The sequence below is a fragment of the Oryx dammah genome, unplaced genomic scaffold (assembly GCF_014754425.2).
Source record: "Oryx dammah isolate SB20612 unplaced genomic scaffold, SCBI_Odam_1.1 HiC_scaffold_1, whole genome shotgun sequence".
Taxonomy (NCBI): domain Eukaryota; kingdom Metazoa; phylum Chordata; class Mammalia; order Artiodactyla; family Bovidae; genus Oryx; species Oryx dammah.
Genome location: NW_024070185.1, coordinates 106,737,310 through 106,758,116, shown reverse-complemented (window position 1 = coordinate 106,758,116; position 20,807 = coordinate 106,737,310). Strand labels below are relative to the sequence as shown.

At 46.2% G+C, this 20,807-nt stretch overlaps 1 protein-coding gene across 1 annotated transcript in view; it reads left to right on the top strand.

Moving 5' to 3' along the window:
• BRINP1 (BMP/retinoic acid inducible neural specific 1) overlaps positions 1-20,807 on the top strand; it is a 204,106-nt gene that overhangs the window by 165,339 nt on the left and 17,960 nt on the right. The window contains exon 7 of the mRNA XM_040241751.1: positions 2,553-2,775. Within this exon, the coding sequence (XP_040097685.1) occupies positions 2,553-2,775 (223 nt within the window). The remainder of the gene's footprint in view (positions 1-2,552; positions 2,776-20,807) is intronic.

Here is a 20,807-nt window from a genome sequence, read left to right as displayed (position 1 = left end):
AGGGGTGTGTGCCTCCTTTGGGCTTCTCTGCTGGCTCAGTGGTACAGAATCATCCTGCCAATGCAGGAGACTCAGGTTCGATCCCTGGGTCAGGAGAATTGCCTGGAAGAGGAAATGGCTACCCATTCCAGCATACTGGCCTGGAAAATCCCACAGACAGAGAAGCCTAGAGGGATCTAGTCCATGGGGTCACAAAAAGGTCGGACATGACCTAACGACTAAATACCAATGCCTCCTTTATTGGGAGTTTTAGTCAAGAAATTAAATCATTTTCACTAAAAACAATGTTTTTATTGAAGTATAGTTGATTTACAATGTTGTGTTAATTTCAGGTATACAAAGTGAATCAGTTATACATGTACATATATCCTCTCTTTTTTAGATTCTTTTCCCATATAGGCCATTGCAGAGGACTGAGTAGGGCTCGCTGTGCTAACTGTATTTAGCAGGGTCTTCTTAGCTATCCATTTTATAAACAGTTGTGTGGTTATGTCAGCCCCAGTCTCCCAGTTTATTGCCACGCCTCTGCTCCCCTGGTAACCATAAGCTTATTTAGATGTGCCTATCTGACCCAAATTCTGGTTCGTTGAAAGGACTGTTATCCCCAAGGTCAACAGAGCCCTTTACAAGATAAGCTGCTTTGAGGGGAGAGCTGGACTGGTCAAAGCATCAAAGTCATCAGGGCCAGTCCCCTGTCTCCAGCCAGCTCGCTGAATACATTTATCGGCGCAGTCATCCTTCCCGTCTTACACAACCGTCCACTCAGCACTTTCTGGATTTTGAGAACGAGGCAGATACTGTCCTATGTCACTCTCTGAAGATTTGGATTAGATGCTATTATTGACAGATGGGAAAACTGAGGCGTTGAATAACAATTGTATAACAATCATTGTTACACAGCCGTCAGTTTAAGAATCAGCTTGAACTCCTGCATGTCTGACTGTCTGTAATGAGGTGCTGAGGTCTTCTAGGAGTCAGAGACTCCTGTTTTTAGAACCTTAATATAAAATATATTAAAAGACATAGTTTTGGCTCCCAGTTCGCTCGTCCTGTTCATGTGTTGAGAGTAAGTAAATATGCTAAGTAAGAGTACTTGATTTGCAGCCATCCAGAGTTCTGATTCCACCATTTACTGGCTGTGTGACCTTGGCAAGTTAATAAACTCCTCTGTGTCCTAGTTTCTGTAGAAGGAGGGCACTAACGCGTCCATCTCATACGTTGGCTATAAAAATCAGTCGTGTGTTAAGTGTTGAAGACCGAGCTTGGTGCTTACTGAAAGCTCTGAAGGCTTTTTTTTTTTTTTAATGAATGCCTAATATACCTGAAATTTCCTTGTAGGTTGTGTTTTATTTTATTTTATTTTTTTTGACTATGTAGCAGGTGGGATCTTAGTTCCCCTACCAGCAAGCGAACTCCTGTCCCCTGTGTTAAAGCATGGAGTCCTAACCACTAGACCGCCAGGAAAGTTCTTTGTGTAGGGCTTATAACATAAAGTGGAAGTATTAAGGTTCAGATATAGATAGATATGATTGATAGATAGATATTCTGACTAGTTAGGCTTTTTTCCTGCAAAATAGTTAACCCCTTAATTCATTAAGATTCCCAATACTGGCGGGGTGGATGAGGGTAAGTACTAGATCAGAAAACAACAGATCATGTTTTAATCCTTCCTCTTGTTATCCCTGGACTATTCTACCTTCAGAAAATCATTTTCCCACTGGAGGCTTCAGTGTTTCCAAATGTAGAACAAGAAATCTGACCCAGATCATTCCTAAGGGTGTGTCACCTGTGGCTCATGCTGACACACTGAGCATCCCAAACTGAGGCACGAGCCCTGGAGACCCAAGAATGTGTCCCCATCTCTTAAGCTGGAGTTTCCCAAACTGTGACTTGAGGAGAGGCGGTCCACACATACAGCTTCCAGTGAGAGTGGGACTCACAGAGGGGCGGGGATCCGTGTCAGTTCCCCGTCCCAGATTACATCACAGAATGTTTCGGTTGCTGCTAATATCCTTCCACACTATCACTTGCTAACTTCCCTAAATTTCAGATTGAGACCAGGCATGGGTTTCAGTCATCCAGCAGGCCACAGTGTTTGGCTGAAATTTGTTCATATCGTTTTCATCATATTTATTTTTACAGCCTATTTCTATAGCTCCCATCCTACCAAATGCATGTTATAGTGATTTCCTTTGTCGATTGGGTAAAAATGTGGTTTAATTACTTCAAAGAAAATATTAAGTAAGATATAAGTACACGTGATATGTGAATACCGTTAAAGCTGGCATTCAAATGGTAGAAGTTTGGGCAGCCTTGTCTGAAGTAAGGATGCGGGATGCAGCAAAGTACTGGTAAAAGACACAGCGTTGAAAGTGCAGTGGCCTCTTTACCACCTGCCGGGAGCAGAGCAGGCTGGTGCCATGTTCATAGTGTGCCAAGGAGTTGACTTTAGTGCGGGCCTGTTTACTGGTGGGTAGGGCTGAGCGTTTGAGGCAGCCTCCGATGGGGAATGTCATGCTCAGCCCGTCTCCTTGGCCTTTGTCTCTTGCTAGATGAGTTTAAATCGTTCATGAAGCGTCTCCCTAGCAACCACTTCCTGACCATCGGGAGCATCCACCAGCACTGGGGCAATGACTGGGACCTGCAGAACCGCTACAAGCTCCTGCAGAGCGCCATGGAGGCCCAGAGGCAGAAGATCCAGCGCACCGCCCGCAAGCTCTTTGGCCTCAGTGTCCGCTGCCGCCACAACCCCAACCACCAGCTGCCCAGAGAGAGGTGAGTGCTGGCCCACCCACTGCCCCTGCAGGCTCAGAGCTGGAAAAGAGGTGGGCGCAGTGTAGAGGATGCTCTTGGAACACACGGCCTTGCAGGGTCCAGAACCGCGGTTTCTCAGGCTTCTCCCTACTGGCTCTGGAGGCCCTGGATTCTGACCTTTTCCGGAAAATGCCCTGAACTTTCAGCATACATGTTGTCCGATCTGTCTCACTGAGGAAGGAAATTAAGAATAGCACTGACCGCTATGTGACATTATTCTGGTTGCTTAAATGTATTATCTAACTTTAAAATTACTTAGCAAAGCCGTTTTTAGCATCCTCATCTTAGTAGTGAAGAAACGAGGTTAGTAAATGAATCAAACAACTTACTGATTGAGGGCCTTTGATCAGGGCCTGGAGTAGAGTGAAGCAAAGGAGGCGCCTACCCTGAGAACTTTAAGGGAGCACTCTGTCCCCAGTCACTCAGGGGCAGGGTCCTCACTGGGAGGGAGTGCCTCCTCAAATGCCCGCCTGTCTTGCTAACCTCAGCACCTCACCAGCCCTGCTCTCCACATACCAGGTATTCTGGTGGATGATGGAGAAGACGGGGATGAGCAAGACTCACAGGGCTCATGCCCTCCTAGCACCTAGGGTTTATCTACTCTCTTGGGAGGATTCACATTCAGAATTCAAATCCAAGTCTGTTAGACTCTGCTCTCCCAGGGCATTTATGAGCTACATCAGGGGTTGTTCTGTATTGGTGTCTCCAGGGTTTTCATGCAGACGTCATGGGAGAGCAAGAAGGCAGGCTTGGGGGTCTCTCCACCCTGCTCCTACCAGAGCAAGGATGCTTTCATTTGTTTCATATCTGGGGGTTCCACGTTCAGCTTTGGTCCATGATCCTCCCTTTAAAAGACTGGGGCTCGGTCACCTCCACTTAGCAGATTCTATGCCAGTGTGCGCACGTGCACGCTCAGTCGCGGCCGACTCTTTGGATCCCAGTTTCCTTGTACTCTCGTCCGGGCTCATCTCTGCTCTCCCCATTCCCCCCAGCTTAGATCCCTTTGCTCTGCATCTAGCTTGCGATCCTGATTTTGTGAAGCAAATAGGATTTCAGCCAGCAGTGGCTTACTTGATGGAGTGCTGCAGCAGGAGGGACTAGGAGAGGGGTCCCTTGTTATCTGCCACAGAGGCCCAAACTGCCACCAAGAGGAAAGGTGTGGAGTGCATTCTGTTTAGACCCACCCAGCATCTGTGAGCCGCATCAGGCACTGGGGGAGACTCAGGAACGTAACAGTGTCATGAAAGAGCTCTCTTAGTGGGGGAGTGAGGAGGGGCTTCTGTTGGCAATCAGGAAGTGCTCCCCACAGGTATTAACTTGCTAGGAACACCTAGCAAAGTGCCACGGACGGAGTGGTTTAAACAACAGAAATGTGCTTTCTCCCAGTTCTGGTGGCTAGAAGCCTGAGATTGGCGTGGGTGGCTTCTCCCGAGGCTTCTCTCCTTGGCTCGTAGCTGGCATCTTCGCCCTCTGTCTCCACGGGGTTTTCTCTCTCTGGGTGTCTGTGTCTTAACCCTCCTTTCTTATCAGGACACTGGACCTGTTGGCTTAGGGCTCATCTCAGTGACTTTGTTTTAACTTAATTACCTCTTTAACGATTTTATCTCCAGAATCGCATTCACAGATACTGGGGTGAGGACTCGAACGTATGGATTTGGGGTGATATAACTGAGCCTCGACCCTGCAAGAGGTGGCTTTTGACCAGATCCCTAAATGAGGGAATGGTGCCTCCCCAGGTGGACCACACTGGCTGCACCTCGGGGCAAAAGAGTAACATTTAACGTTACCAGACTTTAAACAAATGTAGGAGGTGTCAGTTTTGCTGGTTTTCAGTCTAGAGGATGAAGTGGTAAGTCCGGAAGCCCCAAGATGTGGGGAAGACACACGATCAAAGGCGAGCAGAGAGTCCGGAGCACAGAGTGTAGAGCACAGCAGGCACCAGGGGCCAGGGAAGGCTCGGGTCGGCGGGGAGCGTCCAGAGGAGAGAGGACTGGGCAGGCCTTAGAGGGGAGGGAAGCGGGGCAGAATCGGGGGCCTGGATGAGATCACAGCCTACCCTTGGCAAGTTCTGTGACCTTGAGCAGGTCGCTTCTCTGCTCTGAGTGTGGATGTCCATATGTATAACGTGCTCTTCCCTGCAAGACCACAGGCATAGACAGCTAGAAGTGTCCTCCCACCAGCTGGACCTGCAAAGAGAACTCGCCATGTTGCCATCTCTCCTCCTGAACCAGAACCTCCCTCCTCCACACATCTGGAGAGGACCTCTGGGTTCCATGTTGGCAAGTCACTCGGTTCTGTTCACATGGCGCGTTTTGGACTCTGGAGACCGGAGAGCAGGGCCACACACGTGTGCACTGTGCTGACTCGTCCAATGCCCTCCTAGGAGAGCTGGGCCTCCTTGCTGGCGGCGGGCCGCTTCCTGCCATGTGAACCGGAGGCTTTCATGAGCAGGCAGGGCACCTCCCTGCCATGCAGCTGTGCCAGGCAGAGGTGCTGACACTGGGGACCCTGGGCCACCTGAGCTGATCAAGCTGGAATTGGCTAATGAGCCACTTGCTCTGCTGTGATTTGTCTGTGTCCTGGGCTCCATGGGCGCTGAGTCCACAAGCTAATGCTCCCCCTTGTGTCAGGAAGGGTGGGTGCCGGTGTTGAGGCGGGGGTGGAGTGGGGAGAGGAAAAGAGCACAGACTGGGTCCAGACCCTGACCCCCTTTATAGCCTCGAGGCTTTATAAGCAACTCCCTGCAGCTCATTTGGAGCAGTGGGTAATCCCACTAGCCTTCAGGTGAAGTATGAGGATTACGATTTTAAAATTCAAAAAGCCTGTCTCAGTTAATAGAGAGGTGTCACTTAGTACAGGCTCCCCCCGCTATCTGAAAGTAGAGTGTTTCCATGAAACCTTTCATAAGCTCAAATGGCAGAAAGCAAGGATGCAGTTACCTTTTCTCAAGAAAGCTAAAATCTTGGGGTTTCTTTTGGTTAGGTCTTTTGTAGGTGTATATTATTAATAAAAAGTGCCGTGGCATAAAGCAAGCTTTCGAAAAGCAGGGGATAGCTGTAGATGGTTCTGAAGGCCAGGCGTGGTTCTGAGCGTCTCCTGTGAGCTAACTCCTGTTCCCCTCACTGCAATATTGTGAACTAGGTCCTCTTACTATTTCTGTTCTACAGATAAGGGAACCGAGGCACACACAGTGTAATAACACACCCAAGGACAATAAATGGTATTTTATTGCTCTTCAAAGAGGTGTTTGCCTTGAAAATTTAGTGAGAAGTCAAATCTAGATAACTGGAGCTTGGTTTCAAGGCATGTTGGAACCTTAATGGACTGGAAGGATTTTGGTTATCAATTGTTGCCAGGAGTATTCTGGTTATCAACTGCTGCCAAACAAGTCACTCAAGACCTCTTGGTTCAAAGCAACACTTGCTATAAACTCTCAGGACTCTGTAGACTGACTGGGTACAGCTGGGGCTCCCTCAGGTTGGCTGGGGCTGGGGTCACCAGGGGGCCTGACTGGACTGGCCGTCCACGATGGCTCACTCCCAGAGGTGGCTGGTGATGCTGGCCCTCCCGTGCCTGCGCCACGCGGCCTGGGCTTCTTGAAACGTGGCAGTCTCCTGAGACTGAAAGGAAATCTTAAGTCTTCTTACAGCTTAGCTTTTGAAGTCAGAGAATATCCCTTCTACCATATTCTCTTGGCCAAAAGCCCAGCGGAGATTCAAGGGTGTAGATATTGGGAGATATGGGGTGGGCTGGGGGTGCAGAGGGAGTCCTTTTTGGAGATTAAGTACCACAGGATAAATGGAGTACAGTTGGAAGTAGAGGTGGCTGTTCTGTATATAGGGCAAATAAGATGAATGATAATAATAATAAAAATCACAAAACAATGACAGACACCTATTGAACATCTATTATAACAAGCAGCACAGCTCACTAAAAACTCTAGTGTCAGAGTGCCTGGGTTCGAATCCCAGCTTTATCCCCTTCTCAGTTTATAACCCTGGGGAAGTTAGCACCACCTTTGAGCTTCAGTTTTCTCATCTCCAAAATGAGGCGAATAACAGTGCCAATACATAGGGCTGTCTTGAGGATTAAATGCTTGAACCCACATAAAATGTTTAGAACAGGGCCTAACACATGGAGAAAATTTAATACATGTCTTTCATGCACTAAGTTGTGTCTGACTCCTTGCAACCCCGTGGACTGCAGCACACCAGGCTTCCTTGTCCTTCACTATCTCCCAGAGTTTGCTCAAATTCATGTCCTTTGAGTCAGTGATGTCATCCAACCATCTTGTCCTCTGTCAGCCCTTTTCCTTCTGCCCTCAATCTTTCCCAGCATCAGGGTCTTTTCCAATGAGTTGGCTGTTTGCATCAGGTGGCCTGTTTTTACCAGGCACTGATTTTTGCATATAAATTGCTTAGCCCACAGTAGCAGCCAGTGAGTCTGAGTGTTGATGATAATGATGGCATATATATTTTTTTCATCTAATCCTCACACAATCTCTATGAAGCTGATGCAATTGGATTTGTTTTATAGATGAGGAAACTGATGAGGCAGAGATGGAATTGACTTGTCCGAGGTCACAGGGCAGATAAGTGACAGGATTGGAATGGCCTTGCTGACCCCATGGGTGGGGCTGGTGGTCAGGAGGCTGATGCAGGCTCCAGGCAGTGAGCAGAAGCAGGAGAGACGGCTCTGCCTGCTTGGGGCACTTTGGTGTGAATGTATGATGATGTTAAAGGCAGGGTTGGTCATCAAGGTCATGGGGGTGGTGGTAGACCAGGAATAGAGATTCAGGAAATGGCCCCAGTCCTGGAACCCTGAACCAGCTCTGGAGGCCAGGCAGACAGGGCAGACCCATCTCTAAGTAGAGAGAGGAGGTCAGGTTCCTGGCAGGTCAATGCAGCCAGTGTTTCCAGAGAACTCAGCCTGGGTGAGCTCTAAGATAAGCAAGACGCCCCTCTCTCAGGATCAGTGCCAATCCAATTGAGGGCCACAGGACTAATTCCAGACCACACCTGCCAACAGGGATTTCGGCACCTCACCAAATACCTGTAGGATTCCCAGCGTGTATTAGGTGATGTGGTGGGCCCCAGGGATAGTGTGTGAATTTCTTTCCGCCTATGCAGGACCTCACCTACAGTCAGACCACAGTACCGCAGCTGGGCATGTCTAAGAAAGACAGCACCCACGTGGAGGTCCCTGGGGATTGTCTCACTACCAGGAGACCCTTATGTTGTGCAGTTAAAAGGAGGAACAGACTGGGAAGTGGGCTTTGAGTTTGGTCACTGCTATAGCTAGACTTTTTGAACCTTGGTTTTCTCCTCTGTAAAACAGACATAATCATTTCCTCCTCCTGCTTCTGAGGGCTTTATCTGGCTCACCTGAGATGGTGTGTCTGGCAGCACTTTGTAAAATCTGAGTACTCTATGAGAGGGGGCTCCACAAGCGGGGTGAACTTGAGATTAAATTCATCAGGAAGACAATGGGACTGAGTTTAGGTTGAAGGCAACACTTTCAGGGGGCTTCCCTGATAGCTCACTTGGTAACGAACCCACCTGCAATGCAGGAGACTCCAGTTCAGTTCCTGGGTCGGGAAGATCCCCTGGAGAAGGGATAGGCTACCCACTTCAGTATTCCTGGGTTTGCCTTGTGGCTCAGCTGGTAACGAATCCACCTGCTATGTGGGAGACCTGGGTTCGATCCCTGGGTTGGGAAGATCCCGTGGAAAAGGGAAAGGCCACCCACTCCAGTTTTCTGCCCTGGAGAATTCCGTGGACTGTACAGTCCATGGGGTCACAAAGAGCCGGACACGGCTGAGCGACTTTCCCTCTGACCGCTTTCAGGCATTTCCGCTGTCCTGCAGGCTTCCACCTCATTTAATCATCAGGACAGCTCACCGGCAGTGTTGAGTCATCCCATTTTATGAATGGAGAATGTTAAGACATAGAGATGTTAACTGGCCTGCTTCATAATCTCTATGAAGTTTACGTGACAAGTAAGAGGCAGGATCCAAACCCAGACAGAGCCCTTTCGTATAACATCTGTGCTGCTCTGTCTGCTCCTGAGACTAGCTGATCCCTTGCCTGCAGTGCTAACTGCGGTGTGGTGGAAAACACCTCTCATTCCAGAGGAGGGAAGGAAGCAGGGAGGGAGGGAGAACGGAAAAGAGAGGGGGAGGGAGGAAAAAAAAAGAGGAAGGGAGAGAAAAAAGAAAAGCATAAACTCAACTTGAGCAATGAATTCTGCTGGTTTCTGTGCAACTCCATAAGCGTTTACTGACTCCCCGATCTCCCGCCTTATGCCAGACAGTGGGAGGCACTTAAAAGTCATTGCAAAGGGGTCTTTGTCTTCTTAGCATCATTATCTAGCCTCAGGATGTGCTTTTGAAAAGGACACTTGTTTGAACCAGAAGACCTGAGTTCGTATCCTGGTCCGGGCCCTGTGTGAGCCTGTAAGTCCAGCATATATTCCAGACTGAGAACATTGAGTGCAAGAAAAACCAGCCTTGCAGGGATGGGGACAGCCTGAATAAAGAACACTTTACACCTCACCTTTACCCAGAACAGCTCTTTATCCATTTTCTTTATGGGAATTCTCATTAAAACTCATTTGGGAAAATAAGGTGATTTTTTTATTTTTGGTAAAACAATTTGAAAACAGCTGGTGCTCTCTGAGGCCCTTCCTAACTCCTAGGAGAAATACCACTCCCACAGAATGAGAGAGTAGCTGTTCAACTCCAAAATATTGATAGAAGAGCAGTAATTGAATCTGTGAGCCGTACTGCTTTCTAATGATCCCGATTGGTCATGTCTCATGAGAAGCCTACAGTTCAAACCAAGATCTTCTTTTGCCTCAAATGACAATAGCCTTTTGGCAGAGTCTCCCCAGATCTACTCAGATCACTTTCGAGTCTTTATTCCAGGAGGTAGTCAGAATTGTTACTTAAGAAAATTTGATCTTGCCACAACCCTGCTTAGAACCTGTGGTGACCAATCCCTGCTCTTACGAGCAGACTCTGAAGATGACCTGCAAGTGTGCCGTGGTCTGGCCCTGCCGGCCTCTTGCTCCGTGTTTCACACCCCTTCTTGGCTCACTCAGCTAAGCCCTGGCTGTGCACCCTCTCCCACCTCAGAGGCTTCACACAGGCTGTTCCCTCTGCCTGGAAGGTGCCTTCTTTCTTCCTGACCTGCAGTAGTAGCTATGCACCCTGCAGATCTCAGCTCAAAAGCCTGTGTTCTTTGCATTGAAAGGCTGTGGTGGGGCTTACTTTAGATGCTTCCCTAACAGTCGGATTTCCCAAATGAAGCCCCAAACTCACTTTACCACTATACCATTTTTTATCCTTTTATTAACACCTGTCTCTCCTCTAAGGCCGGCAGCTCCATGTATGCATCTGGACCCAGGTTTTTAATCACTTCAGCAGCGTACTTTTGAAAAGGAAATGGCAACCCACTCCAGTGTTCTTGCCTGGAGAATCCCAGGGGTGGAGGAGCCTGGTGGGCTGCTGTCTATGGGGTCGCAGAGAGTCGGACACGACTGACGCGACTTAGCAGCAGCAGCAGCAGCATACCTTCCTAGCACAGTAATTGACACACAGGAGCTATTCAAAAAACTGTGCTCAATGAATACACAAACTATTTTTTACATGGAACAGGGTCCCAAAAACATGTCGACACAGTATTTTGCAGTTGTATCCCACTGCCATATGAATGGGCTTCCCAGGTGGCACTAATGATAAAGAATCCACCTGCCAATCCAAGAGACACAGGTTCGATCCCTGGGTGGGGAAGATTCCCTGGAGGAGGAAACAGCAACCCACTCCAGTATTCTTGTCCGGGGAATGCCATGGGCAGAGGAGCCTGGCGGGCTACAGTCCACGGGGTCACAAAGAGTTGAACATGACTGAAGCGACGTAGCACACAAACACGCCATATAAACACATCTACAGATTTTTCACACATTACATTGTATGTGGTTAGATTGTCTTCATCATTCATAAGAAAGTCACTAAGGCCAAAGGGAGTGAAGTGACTTGTCCAAGATTATTCCAGGAATGTGTGAACAGAGCATGATGAAAATTCAGGCCCTCAGACCGTGACAGTCCAGGCAGGAAAATGGCAACTGCAAATGAAGGTTGTCCTTAATTGACCTGTATCCAAATTCTCCAAGTGTCTGTTGTTAAGTCCCTTACTTTGGGAAATGCGCCCTAGGGAGAGAAAAAAAAAAGTAGGGGGCAGACAAAAATAAATACTTCCCAGAGTTTGTTAACTTCCGTCAGATGGAGAGAAATTTCTAGTACTGACTAGGGTAGTGCGATCAGGACAGGGTGTCTTGATTTTTGTAGAGGTTACAGTACAGTAAGACAGAGGAGATTCACGAACTTGAACTTGAGGGCAGGCAATATAATTATTGGCATTTTACAATGACTCCTGGTCCTTGGTTTATTTTTACTTCTCATATTCACATGGCCTTGACCCAGTAGTCCAGGCTTTCGCCAAGCACAATGTAATTACACATTGTTGAGATGAACATCTCTTGGGGGCATCCACCTCAGTCTTCAGTCCCAGGGCCATAGCTTCTGAGCCCATGTCAGCTTTTAACGAACTTCCTCCTCCATGCGGTGTTTAATTGGTGTCTATGGAAAGATTCCAGCTACCGAGATAATCGTTCTCTCTGTTATAGGACCCTCAGTATCCACGCTGATTTTGCTTCTTCTCTCTGAACCTGTACTTACTTGCTTCTGGATTTAATCTCATAGACTCCTGCCAGGGGGCAGAGAGATGTGACTTCTTGTCTTTTATTGAGCTGAAGTCAGTGGCAGTTTATTAGACTGACAGTCCCTGCTCTCCCAGTTATTAGATTATGTGACTTCAGAAAATCTCTGAACCTACCTGAGCCCTATGTTTCCTCATCTGTATGATCAAGATGATAAGAAAAGCTGCCCTGTGGAGTTGATGTCTCAGTCAATTTATATGATATATGTGAAAACTCTTCATAAAGAAATACACAGATACGATGTTAATATAATCAAGAGCGCAGTCATAGTAGATGCTAGATTTTTGATGAAGACACCACTTCTGCTTCTAAGAAACAGATCTTTCCATTAGAGAAAATAAGCCATGAGCCCAACAAAATGTAATAATGTAGTAGAGAGGCAGTGGAATTTCAGATACTTAAGACTTAGTGCAATCTGACAGGCCAAGTGTGGACTGCCACTTACTGCCAGTGAAACTTTGGTACAGCATCAAGGTGACCGGGCTTCATTTTTCCCGTTGATATGGTAGAGATGAAAATAATACTTACTGGCGGAAAATCAATAAAAGAACATATATGCCACTTTTTGCACATAGTAAGAGTCAAGCACAACCCTCCTTAGCAGACAAATTTAGAAACTAATAATTTCTCAGTTAATAGAAAGTTAGGTTAAAATAAGGAATCCTATAATGCTGCACATATATAAATATAAATTATTTTAACTTAAGATATACATATATTTCTTGGCTTGTCTTTTGAAATAGTGCCAGAATCTTTTCTGAGGGAGTTTGTATACTCCATTTGACGTTTTCCTGGCTTTCTTGCATAAACCACACCAGCATTTGTATAATATTTCCGACTTTGGTTTATTCAAAGTGAAGCAGTAGTTTTAAGACTCTTAAAAAGCAATCTCAATGTTTGTAGATTTTTATGAGCCCTCCCAATCTTTTTCAGGTACTTCTCCTTTATTTAAATTGACGGTAGTTCTCTCATCAACTGGTCTTTATAGAATTTTCCCACAGAATCCAAATGCGTTCCCACAGAAAAAGACAGCTCACATTTCATTGATTTATTTGACTTTTAATTCCATGATCTCATAGTAGCAAATACAACTGGCATAAGCAAGCTTGGGAATAAACAAAACCAACTCTCGGTGAGAGTGCTTGTTCCTTGGACGAACCAGAAGCATGTGAGCTTAACTGACCTCCCATGAGCATTCAGTGTGCCTGGAACATCAGCCCTATGCTGACCGGATGGAAGAAAGAGTGTCAGTCGTGCGCCAAGTCAGTTACAGGCAGGTCAATTACAGGAGCATGTCCCGAGAGGGGAGCTCTTATTCCTCCTAACTCGTCACTATAACAATAAATAATGATAATAATAGTTAACATGAAACCACTGTTTATTATGTACCAGGCACAGCTTTAAATGCCTTACATAATTTACTCATGAATCCACATAAGAATCCTATAAAAATAGATTCTGTTATGCTTTCCCTTGTGTAAACATAGAATTTGAATAGCAGTAAAGGAAAGAAGGGAGGAGGTGTATTCCTGTCAGGAAGACTCTAAGAATCCCCTTTTCTCTTTGCCCAGGTTATTCTGTTCATCCTTTAAATTTCAGATCAGACCTCCACCCCTCAGCGGTGCTTGTCCTGACACAGAGTTGCACTGTCAGCAGTATGCCTTTGCTGCATGCTGCGTGGAATGTTTTTCCACCACTTGGCACATTGGCAGCTGTATGTTTAATCCCAGATTTCCCCTGCTTGAGCACAACCTCTGTGAGGGCGGGGATTCTTTTTTTTTTTAATTTTATTTTCTTTATGTATTTACCTTTGGCTGGCCTGGGTCTCCACTGTTGCACAGGCTTCTCTCTAGTTGCGGTGAGCGGGGGCTGCTCTTCTTTGCGGTGCCCAGGCTTCTCTTGCTGTGGGGCAGAGGCTCTAGGGCTCATGGGCTTCAGCAGTCTCAGCTCCTGGGCTCTGGGGCACAGGATCAGTCGTTGGCCTGCACGGGCTTGGTTGCCCCAAGGAACATAGGATCTTCCCAGACAAGGGATCGAACCTGTGTCTCCTGCAATGGCGGGTTCTTATCCCCTGCGCCACCAGGGAAGGAGGGCAGGGATTCCACTTTTCTTATTCACCAGTGTGTCCCTCCAGTGACAGGTAAGGTGGCACGTAATGACACAGCGTTTGCTGACCTGAAGTGAGGGACCATTTGAGATGAAAGTTGAAGGATGATGATGCTTTGCACTTGGGGTGGAAAGATGGTTGTTTAGGAAAACGGCATATACTTATGAAGAATTGAATGTGACACTGATTTCACCCAGACATGGGAAATAAGAAATCAGAGAAAGCACATAAATCAAGATTGAGTATATGGGATCTAGAAGCAGCCAGTCTGGTGTAGAATCACAGTGAGGTGTGAGCTCAGAGCTTCTGGCCCAAAGTGTCCTCATCAGTAAAATGAGGATAATAACAGTACTTTCTCCCCAGTTATTGTGAGGATCACCCAAGATAGACATGCGGTATTCTTCAGTTCAGTTCACTTAGTCGTGTCCGACTCTTTGCGATTCCATGGACTGCAGCACTCCAGGCCTCCCTGTCCAACACCAGCTCCAGGAGTTTACTCAAACTCATGCCCATTGAGTTGGTGATGCCATCCAACCATCTCATCCTCTGTCATCCCCTTCACCTCCCACTCTCAATCTTTCCCAGCATCAGGGTCTTTTCAAATGAGTCAGGTTTTTACATCAGGTGACCAAAGTATTGGAGTTTCAGCTTCAGCATCAGTCCTTCTAATGAATATTCAGGACTGATTTCCTTTAGGATGGACTGGTTGGATTTCCTTGCAGTCCAAGGAACTCTCAAGAGTCTTCTCCAACACCACAGTTCAAAAGCATCAGTTCTTTGGCATTCGACTTTCTTTATAGTCCAAATGTCACATTCATACATGACTACTGGAAAAACCATAGCTTTGATTAGATGGACCTTAGTTGACAAAGTAATGTCTCTACTTTTTAATATGCTGTCTAGGTTGGTCATAACCTTTCTTCCAAGGAGCAAGCACCTTTTAATTTCAGGGCTGAAGTCACCATCTGCAGTGATTTTGGAGCCCAAGAAAATAAAGTCTGTCACTGTTTCTACTGTTTCCCCAGCTATTTGCCATGAAGTGATGAGACCAGATGCCATAATCTTAGTTTTCTGAACGTTGAGCTTTAAGCCAACTTTTTCACACTCCTCTTTCACTTTCGTAAAGAAGCTCTTTAGTTCTTCTTCACTTTTTGCCTTAAGGGTGGGTCATCTGCATATCTGAGGTTATTGATATTTCTCCCAGCAGTCTTGATTCCAGCTTGTGCTTCATCCAGCCCAGGGTTTCTCATGATGTACTCTGCATATAAGTTAAATAAGCATGGTGACAATATTCAGCCTTGATGTACTCCTTTCCTGATTTGGAACCAGTCTGTTGTTCCATGTCCAGTTCTAACTGTTGTTTCCAGACCTGCATACAGATTTCTCAAGAGACAGGTCAGGTGGTCTGGTATTCCCATCTCTTTAAGAATTTTCCACAGTTTGTGGTGATCCACACATTCAAAGGCTTTGGAATAGTCAATAAAGCAGAAATAGATGTTTTCCTGGAACTCTCGCTTTTTCAATAATCCAACAGATTTTGGCAATTTGACCTCAGGTTCGCCTGCCTTTTCTAAAACCAGCTTGAACAACTGGAATTTCACAGCTCATGTACTGTTAAAGCCTGACTTGGAGAATTTTGAGCACTACTTTACTAGCGTGTGAGATGAGTGCAATTGTGTGGTCGTTTGAGCATTCTTTGGCATTGCCTTTCTTTGGGATTGGAATGAAAACTGACCTTTTCCAGTCCTGTGGCCACTGCTGAGTTTTCCAAATGTGCTGGCATATTGAATGAAGCACTTTCACAGCATCATCTTTCAGGATTTGAAATAGCTCCACTGGAATTCCATCACCTCCACTATCTTTGTTCATAGTGATGCTTTCTAAGGCCCGCTTGACTTCACATTCCAGGATGTCCGGCTCTAGGTAAGTGATCACATCATCATGATTATCTGGATCATGAAGATCTTTTTTGGACAGTTTTTCTGTATATGCTTGCCACCTCTTCTTAATATCTTCTGCTTCTGTTAGGTCCATACCATTTCTGTCCTTTATCGAGCCCATCTTTGCATGAAATGTTCCCTTGGTATTTCTAATTTTCTTGAAGGATCTCTAGGATATCTAGTGTTCTTCAGTTCAGTTGCCCAGTTGTGTCCGACTCTTTGCAACCCCATGAATCACAGCATGCCAGGCCTCCCTGTCCATCACCAACTCCCAGAGTTCACTCAGACTCACGTCCATCGAGTCAGTGATGCCATCCAGCCATCTTATCCTCTGTTATCCCCTTCTCCTCCTGCCCCTAGTCCCTCACAGCATCAGAGTCTTTTCCAATGAGTAAACATTTCACATGAGGTGGCCAAAGTACTGGAGTTTCAGCTTTAACATCTTTCCTTCCAAAGAAATCCCAGGGCTGATCTCCTTTAGAATGGACTGGTTGGATCTCCTTGCAGTCCAAGGGACTCTCAAGAGTCTTCTCTAACACCACAGTTCAAAAGCATCAATTCTTCGGTGCTCAGCTTTCTTCACAATCCAACTCTCACATCCATACATGACCACTGGAAAAACCGTAGCCTTGACTAGATGGACCTTAGTCAGCAAAGTAATGTCTCTGCTTTTGAATATGCTATCTAGGTTGGTCATAACTTTTCTTCTAAGGAGTAAGCATCTTTTAATTTCATGGCTGCAGTCACCATCTGCTGTGATTTTGGAGCCCCCAAAAATAAAGTCTGACACTGTTTCCACTGTTTCCCCATCTATTTCTCATGCAGTGATGGGACCAGATACCATGATCTTTGTTTTCTTAGCATATAGCAAATGGTAAAAAAAATACTAGATCTTAGTGTGGTTGCCCTAATTGTTATTAAATAAGATTAGATCAGTGTTTTGAAGTGAAATTGTGGAGGGATTGAATACCTAGCTGTGGAATTTGTATATTACCTTTTAGATGATGAGTAACCTTTGGGGAAAAATACCAGGAATGCACTTAGGAAATGTTCTCTAGAGAATCAATGGAATCTCTCTCCCGGATGTAAGAAGATTCGGTGTTTCTTCCCTGTGCTGACATGAGCTTTACCACTGATCTGTGGGCTAGGGCAGTGGTCCTCACCATCACCAGGAGGGCTCTTTGAACACAGCTGGCTGGACCCTTCCCCAGTGGTCTCTGATTCCATAGGTAGGGGATGGGTCCCAGGTCCAAGATGATACTGATATTGCTGGTCTGGGGACCAAACTCACCTTGGATTAGAAGCCTCTCTTCACTACCATAAGTATGGTCTCATCCCACGATGTGTGCACTTGGTGGAAACCATGCAAAAATTAGTTCCCTTAATGGCATCGATAGGAAAAGGGGTGAAGGAATGGCGGAAGGGGAGGAAAGTGTTGGTTGAATAAGTTTAAGAAATGTTAAATTTAAAAAAAAAATCAGTAGAGAAGGGATCATGTGCATATTTTCTAAAACTTGTCTGGTCACAGAACCATTCTTTCTGAATGTTTTAAAGGGGTAGGGTTCCTCTGCACACAGCCGTGGAAGACGAGTTAGTCCAGGTGGAGAGGCAGTGACCCAGATTACTTGGTGTGCCGCCACAGGTTGTGAGTTCCTGACAAGAGAGATCCTCAGCCCTCAGCCAGACTCCTTTGAGCTGAGTTTCTAACACCTTCTGCTTAAACAGATGCTAATGGCCCAGTCTCCCAGCAGGTACAACTCCTGCGGAGAGGTGGCAGGACTGCTAACCAGCAGTGGCCGAAATAACAGCAGGAAGAGACTCAGTCTCTGGCATAATTAGGGAATAAATTTACCCCATTTGGCCTAGAGGCATTCCTAACTCTAAAAAGCAAACTATTACTAAGACAAATACCTTATGTACAAGACAGATACCTTACATATAGATTATTTTGTTTTGCAAAGGACTGTCACAGCAGTGGTCTTATCTGATCCTTATATTAACTTGAGAGGGTAGAGCTAGAACAAGGATTAGACTCCCCAGGCACAGGTGAGAACACTAAGGCTTACAGCGATTAACGACCAGCCCAGGGTTATGAAATGATACTCCTTCTTCTGTTGCCCTCCTGTATAGGCATAGCCCTTTGTTCCTGTTGGAGAATATGTGCATTAATAATTACACCGAATCTTCATTCATTTATCCATGCGTTCCTTCATCCAGCAGATACTTAGTGATTATCTGCTAAGTGCCAGGCATTGTGCAAGGGGTCCTGGTAGAGTGGTGAATAAGACAGCTCTGTTTACAGAGATCTTGAGCTCTAGCGGGTAAAGCAAAACCAGCACAGGACTGGGCCTGCACCTGTGCTTTACCTTGGGAATCTGAAGCTCAAGAAGGCTAAATGGCCTAAAATTACAAAAGCATACAATGCCGTGGCTGTCAGGGAGCCTAAAAGGTCATCTAACCTACACCTGTCATTTTATTAAAGAGTAAAATGAAACAGAGCTGTCATTCAGTCACTCGGTCGTGTCCGACTCTTTGCAACCCCATGAACTTGCAGCACGCCAGGCTTTCCTGTCCTTCACAGCTTCACAGAGCTTGTTCAAACTCATGTCCATTGAATCACTGATGCCATCCAACCATCTCATCCTGTCATCCCCTTCTCCTCCCGCCTTCAATCTTTCCCAGCATCAGGGTCTTTTCTAATGTGTCAGCTCTTCTCATCAGGTGGCCAAAGTATTGAAGCTTCAGCTTCAGCATCAGTCCTTCTAATGTATATTCAGGATTGATTTCCCTTAGGATTGACTAGTTTGACTTCCTTGCAAATATACACAATATATTGCTTGCATATTGCTCTGTAACACACCACCACACATTTGAGGCTGAAAGCAACAGGCATTTATTATCTCGCAGCTCCCATAGGTCAGAAGGCTAGGCCTCGTGTGGCTGGATCTTTTGCTGATGTCTCACAAGCAGAAGTCAAGATGCTGAAGTTGTGAGCAGAAGCCTCTTCCAAGCTCAGTCTGGTTGTTAGCAGAACTCACTTCTTTGTGGTTGTAGGACTGAGGTTACTTTTTCCTTGCTGGCCATTGGTCCAAAGGTCACTCTTAGCTCCTAGAGGCTGTTCTCCAGTCCTGCTACATGGACCACTGCACCTTCACAGGAACAAAGGTGCAACAAGTCTTTCTCATGCTTCAGATCTCTCCAAATTCTCTTTCTGCCAACAGGAGAGAAAACTCTGCTCTTAAAGGGACATCTCTAATTAGATTAGGTCACCTAGATAATCTCTATGCCAAATATCAGGATATGGTCTTGGGAATGATATCTTACCATAACCACAGATCTTGGGATTAGAGCCTGGAATCTTGGGGAGGGAGAAGACATTTTTAAAGTTCTGCCTCATTCAGTAACATAACTTGGGTAGTAATGGAACAGGGAAGAGAGATCCTGGGTTCTCTCTGGGGGCTCAGGGTATATAATAGTTTGAATACTTATTGCTGTTTAACAAAGTGACCCAAATTTAGGCCCTTAAAGCACCAATTATTATATTATGCTCTTGATCTATGAGTTGGAAATTTGCACCAGAATTGGCTGGGCAGTTCTTCTGTTGCACAGGAAGTTACTTGCCGCCAGTCAGTGGTATTCCTCTGGCAGCTGGGCTGGTCTGGAGGTTCTAAGAAGGCTTTGCTTGCATATCTGGAGCCTTAGCAGAGAGGGTCAGAAAGCCAGGCTCAGCTGGGCAGCTCCCCTCTTCAGGGTCTGTTCATGTGTTCTCTCCAGCAGTGTGGTCAGACTGCTTATAAGTGGCCTCAGAGCTCCAAGGGGAATTTTCCAAGAGACAAGAAGTAGCAGCTACTGGTCTCTTGCGAGCTGAGTCCGTAAACTAAGTGAATCGCTTCTGCCCCGTTTCAGCGATCAAAGGCGTGGTGGAACCCGTCCAGATTCGAGGGGAGGTACCAGAGATCTCCCGTCCGTGGCAGGCGTGTCAGAGGATGCAAGGCTGGCTGCTGTACGCTGTGGGCTTTTCATTTGTTCATTTGTTTCCACTGTGATACATTTTAGTACAGAGGGCAGTGCACTATTCACGGACCTTGTGAAGAAATATCTTCTAATACAAACCGGCCCTTGAGAATCTCCATCAATCAAGACAGCGGTTGTTTTAGTGGACTTATCTTGTGGTTTATGCCCCTTACACTGTGCTTTAGCCTAGGTAAATGTTGTTCTTGTTTTGTGTTCTTGGAAGCTGGTTAAAGGGTGAGGATGTTCCACAGTATAATTTTTATTATTTGAAAAGGATACCAGAAGTGGGAAGGAAGGGGATTCTGCCAGCTGTGGAGTAATCCAGAAGACTGGGGAAATAACCACAGGAAATAACTGCCAGACCCTCTGAGAGAACTCGAAAGAAAGTTCCACTGATACCTGACCCCCGCATAAACACCTGTGCTGATTAGTAGACCACAGTGACATTCTGTGTCTCCTAGAAAGATTATCCGTTCAAAGCCAGTGTCCAGTAATGCTTGAAAAGTGTGAATATTTCCTTTCCCCCAGCGCACAGGCAGCTAGGGAGAAGGCTGTGCGTCCTCTTGGGAGAGGGTGAGCTGCGTGCAGGGTGCCTCCTTCCTCCAAGGAAATACTCTGCTTCGGGGGGTCCAGGTACTACTTGTGACCTCAAGTAGGTCATTCTTAGGTGCCCATGGACCAAGGCTTGTCTAGGCATCGTTCCGCTCTGGAATTCTGAAAATCCGCGTGCTAAACACACAGACCGCTCCACCCACCATAGTTGATTGCTACTTTCATGGTCCCTGGGGCTTTCCTCATACCTCAGTTGGGAAAGAATCCACCTGCAATGCAGCAGACTCCGGTCACTTTTCACTTTCACTTTCTTTCATGGTCCCTGACCTGCCGATTTAGTTCGCTCATTCCTCGAATGTCGACGTTCACCCTTGGCATCTCCTGTTTGACCGCTTCCAATTTGCCTTGATTCGTGGACCTGACATTCCAGGTTCCTATGCAGATTGCTCTTTACAGCATCAGATCTTGCTTCTATCACCAGTCACATCCACAACTAGGTACTGTTTTTGCTTTGGCTCCATCCCTTCATTCTTTCTGGAGTTATTTCTCCACTGATCTCCAGTAGCATATTGGGCACCCAATGACCTGGGGAGTTCCTCTTT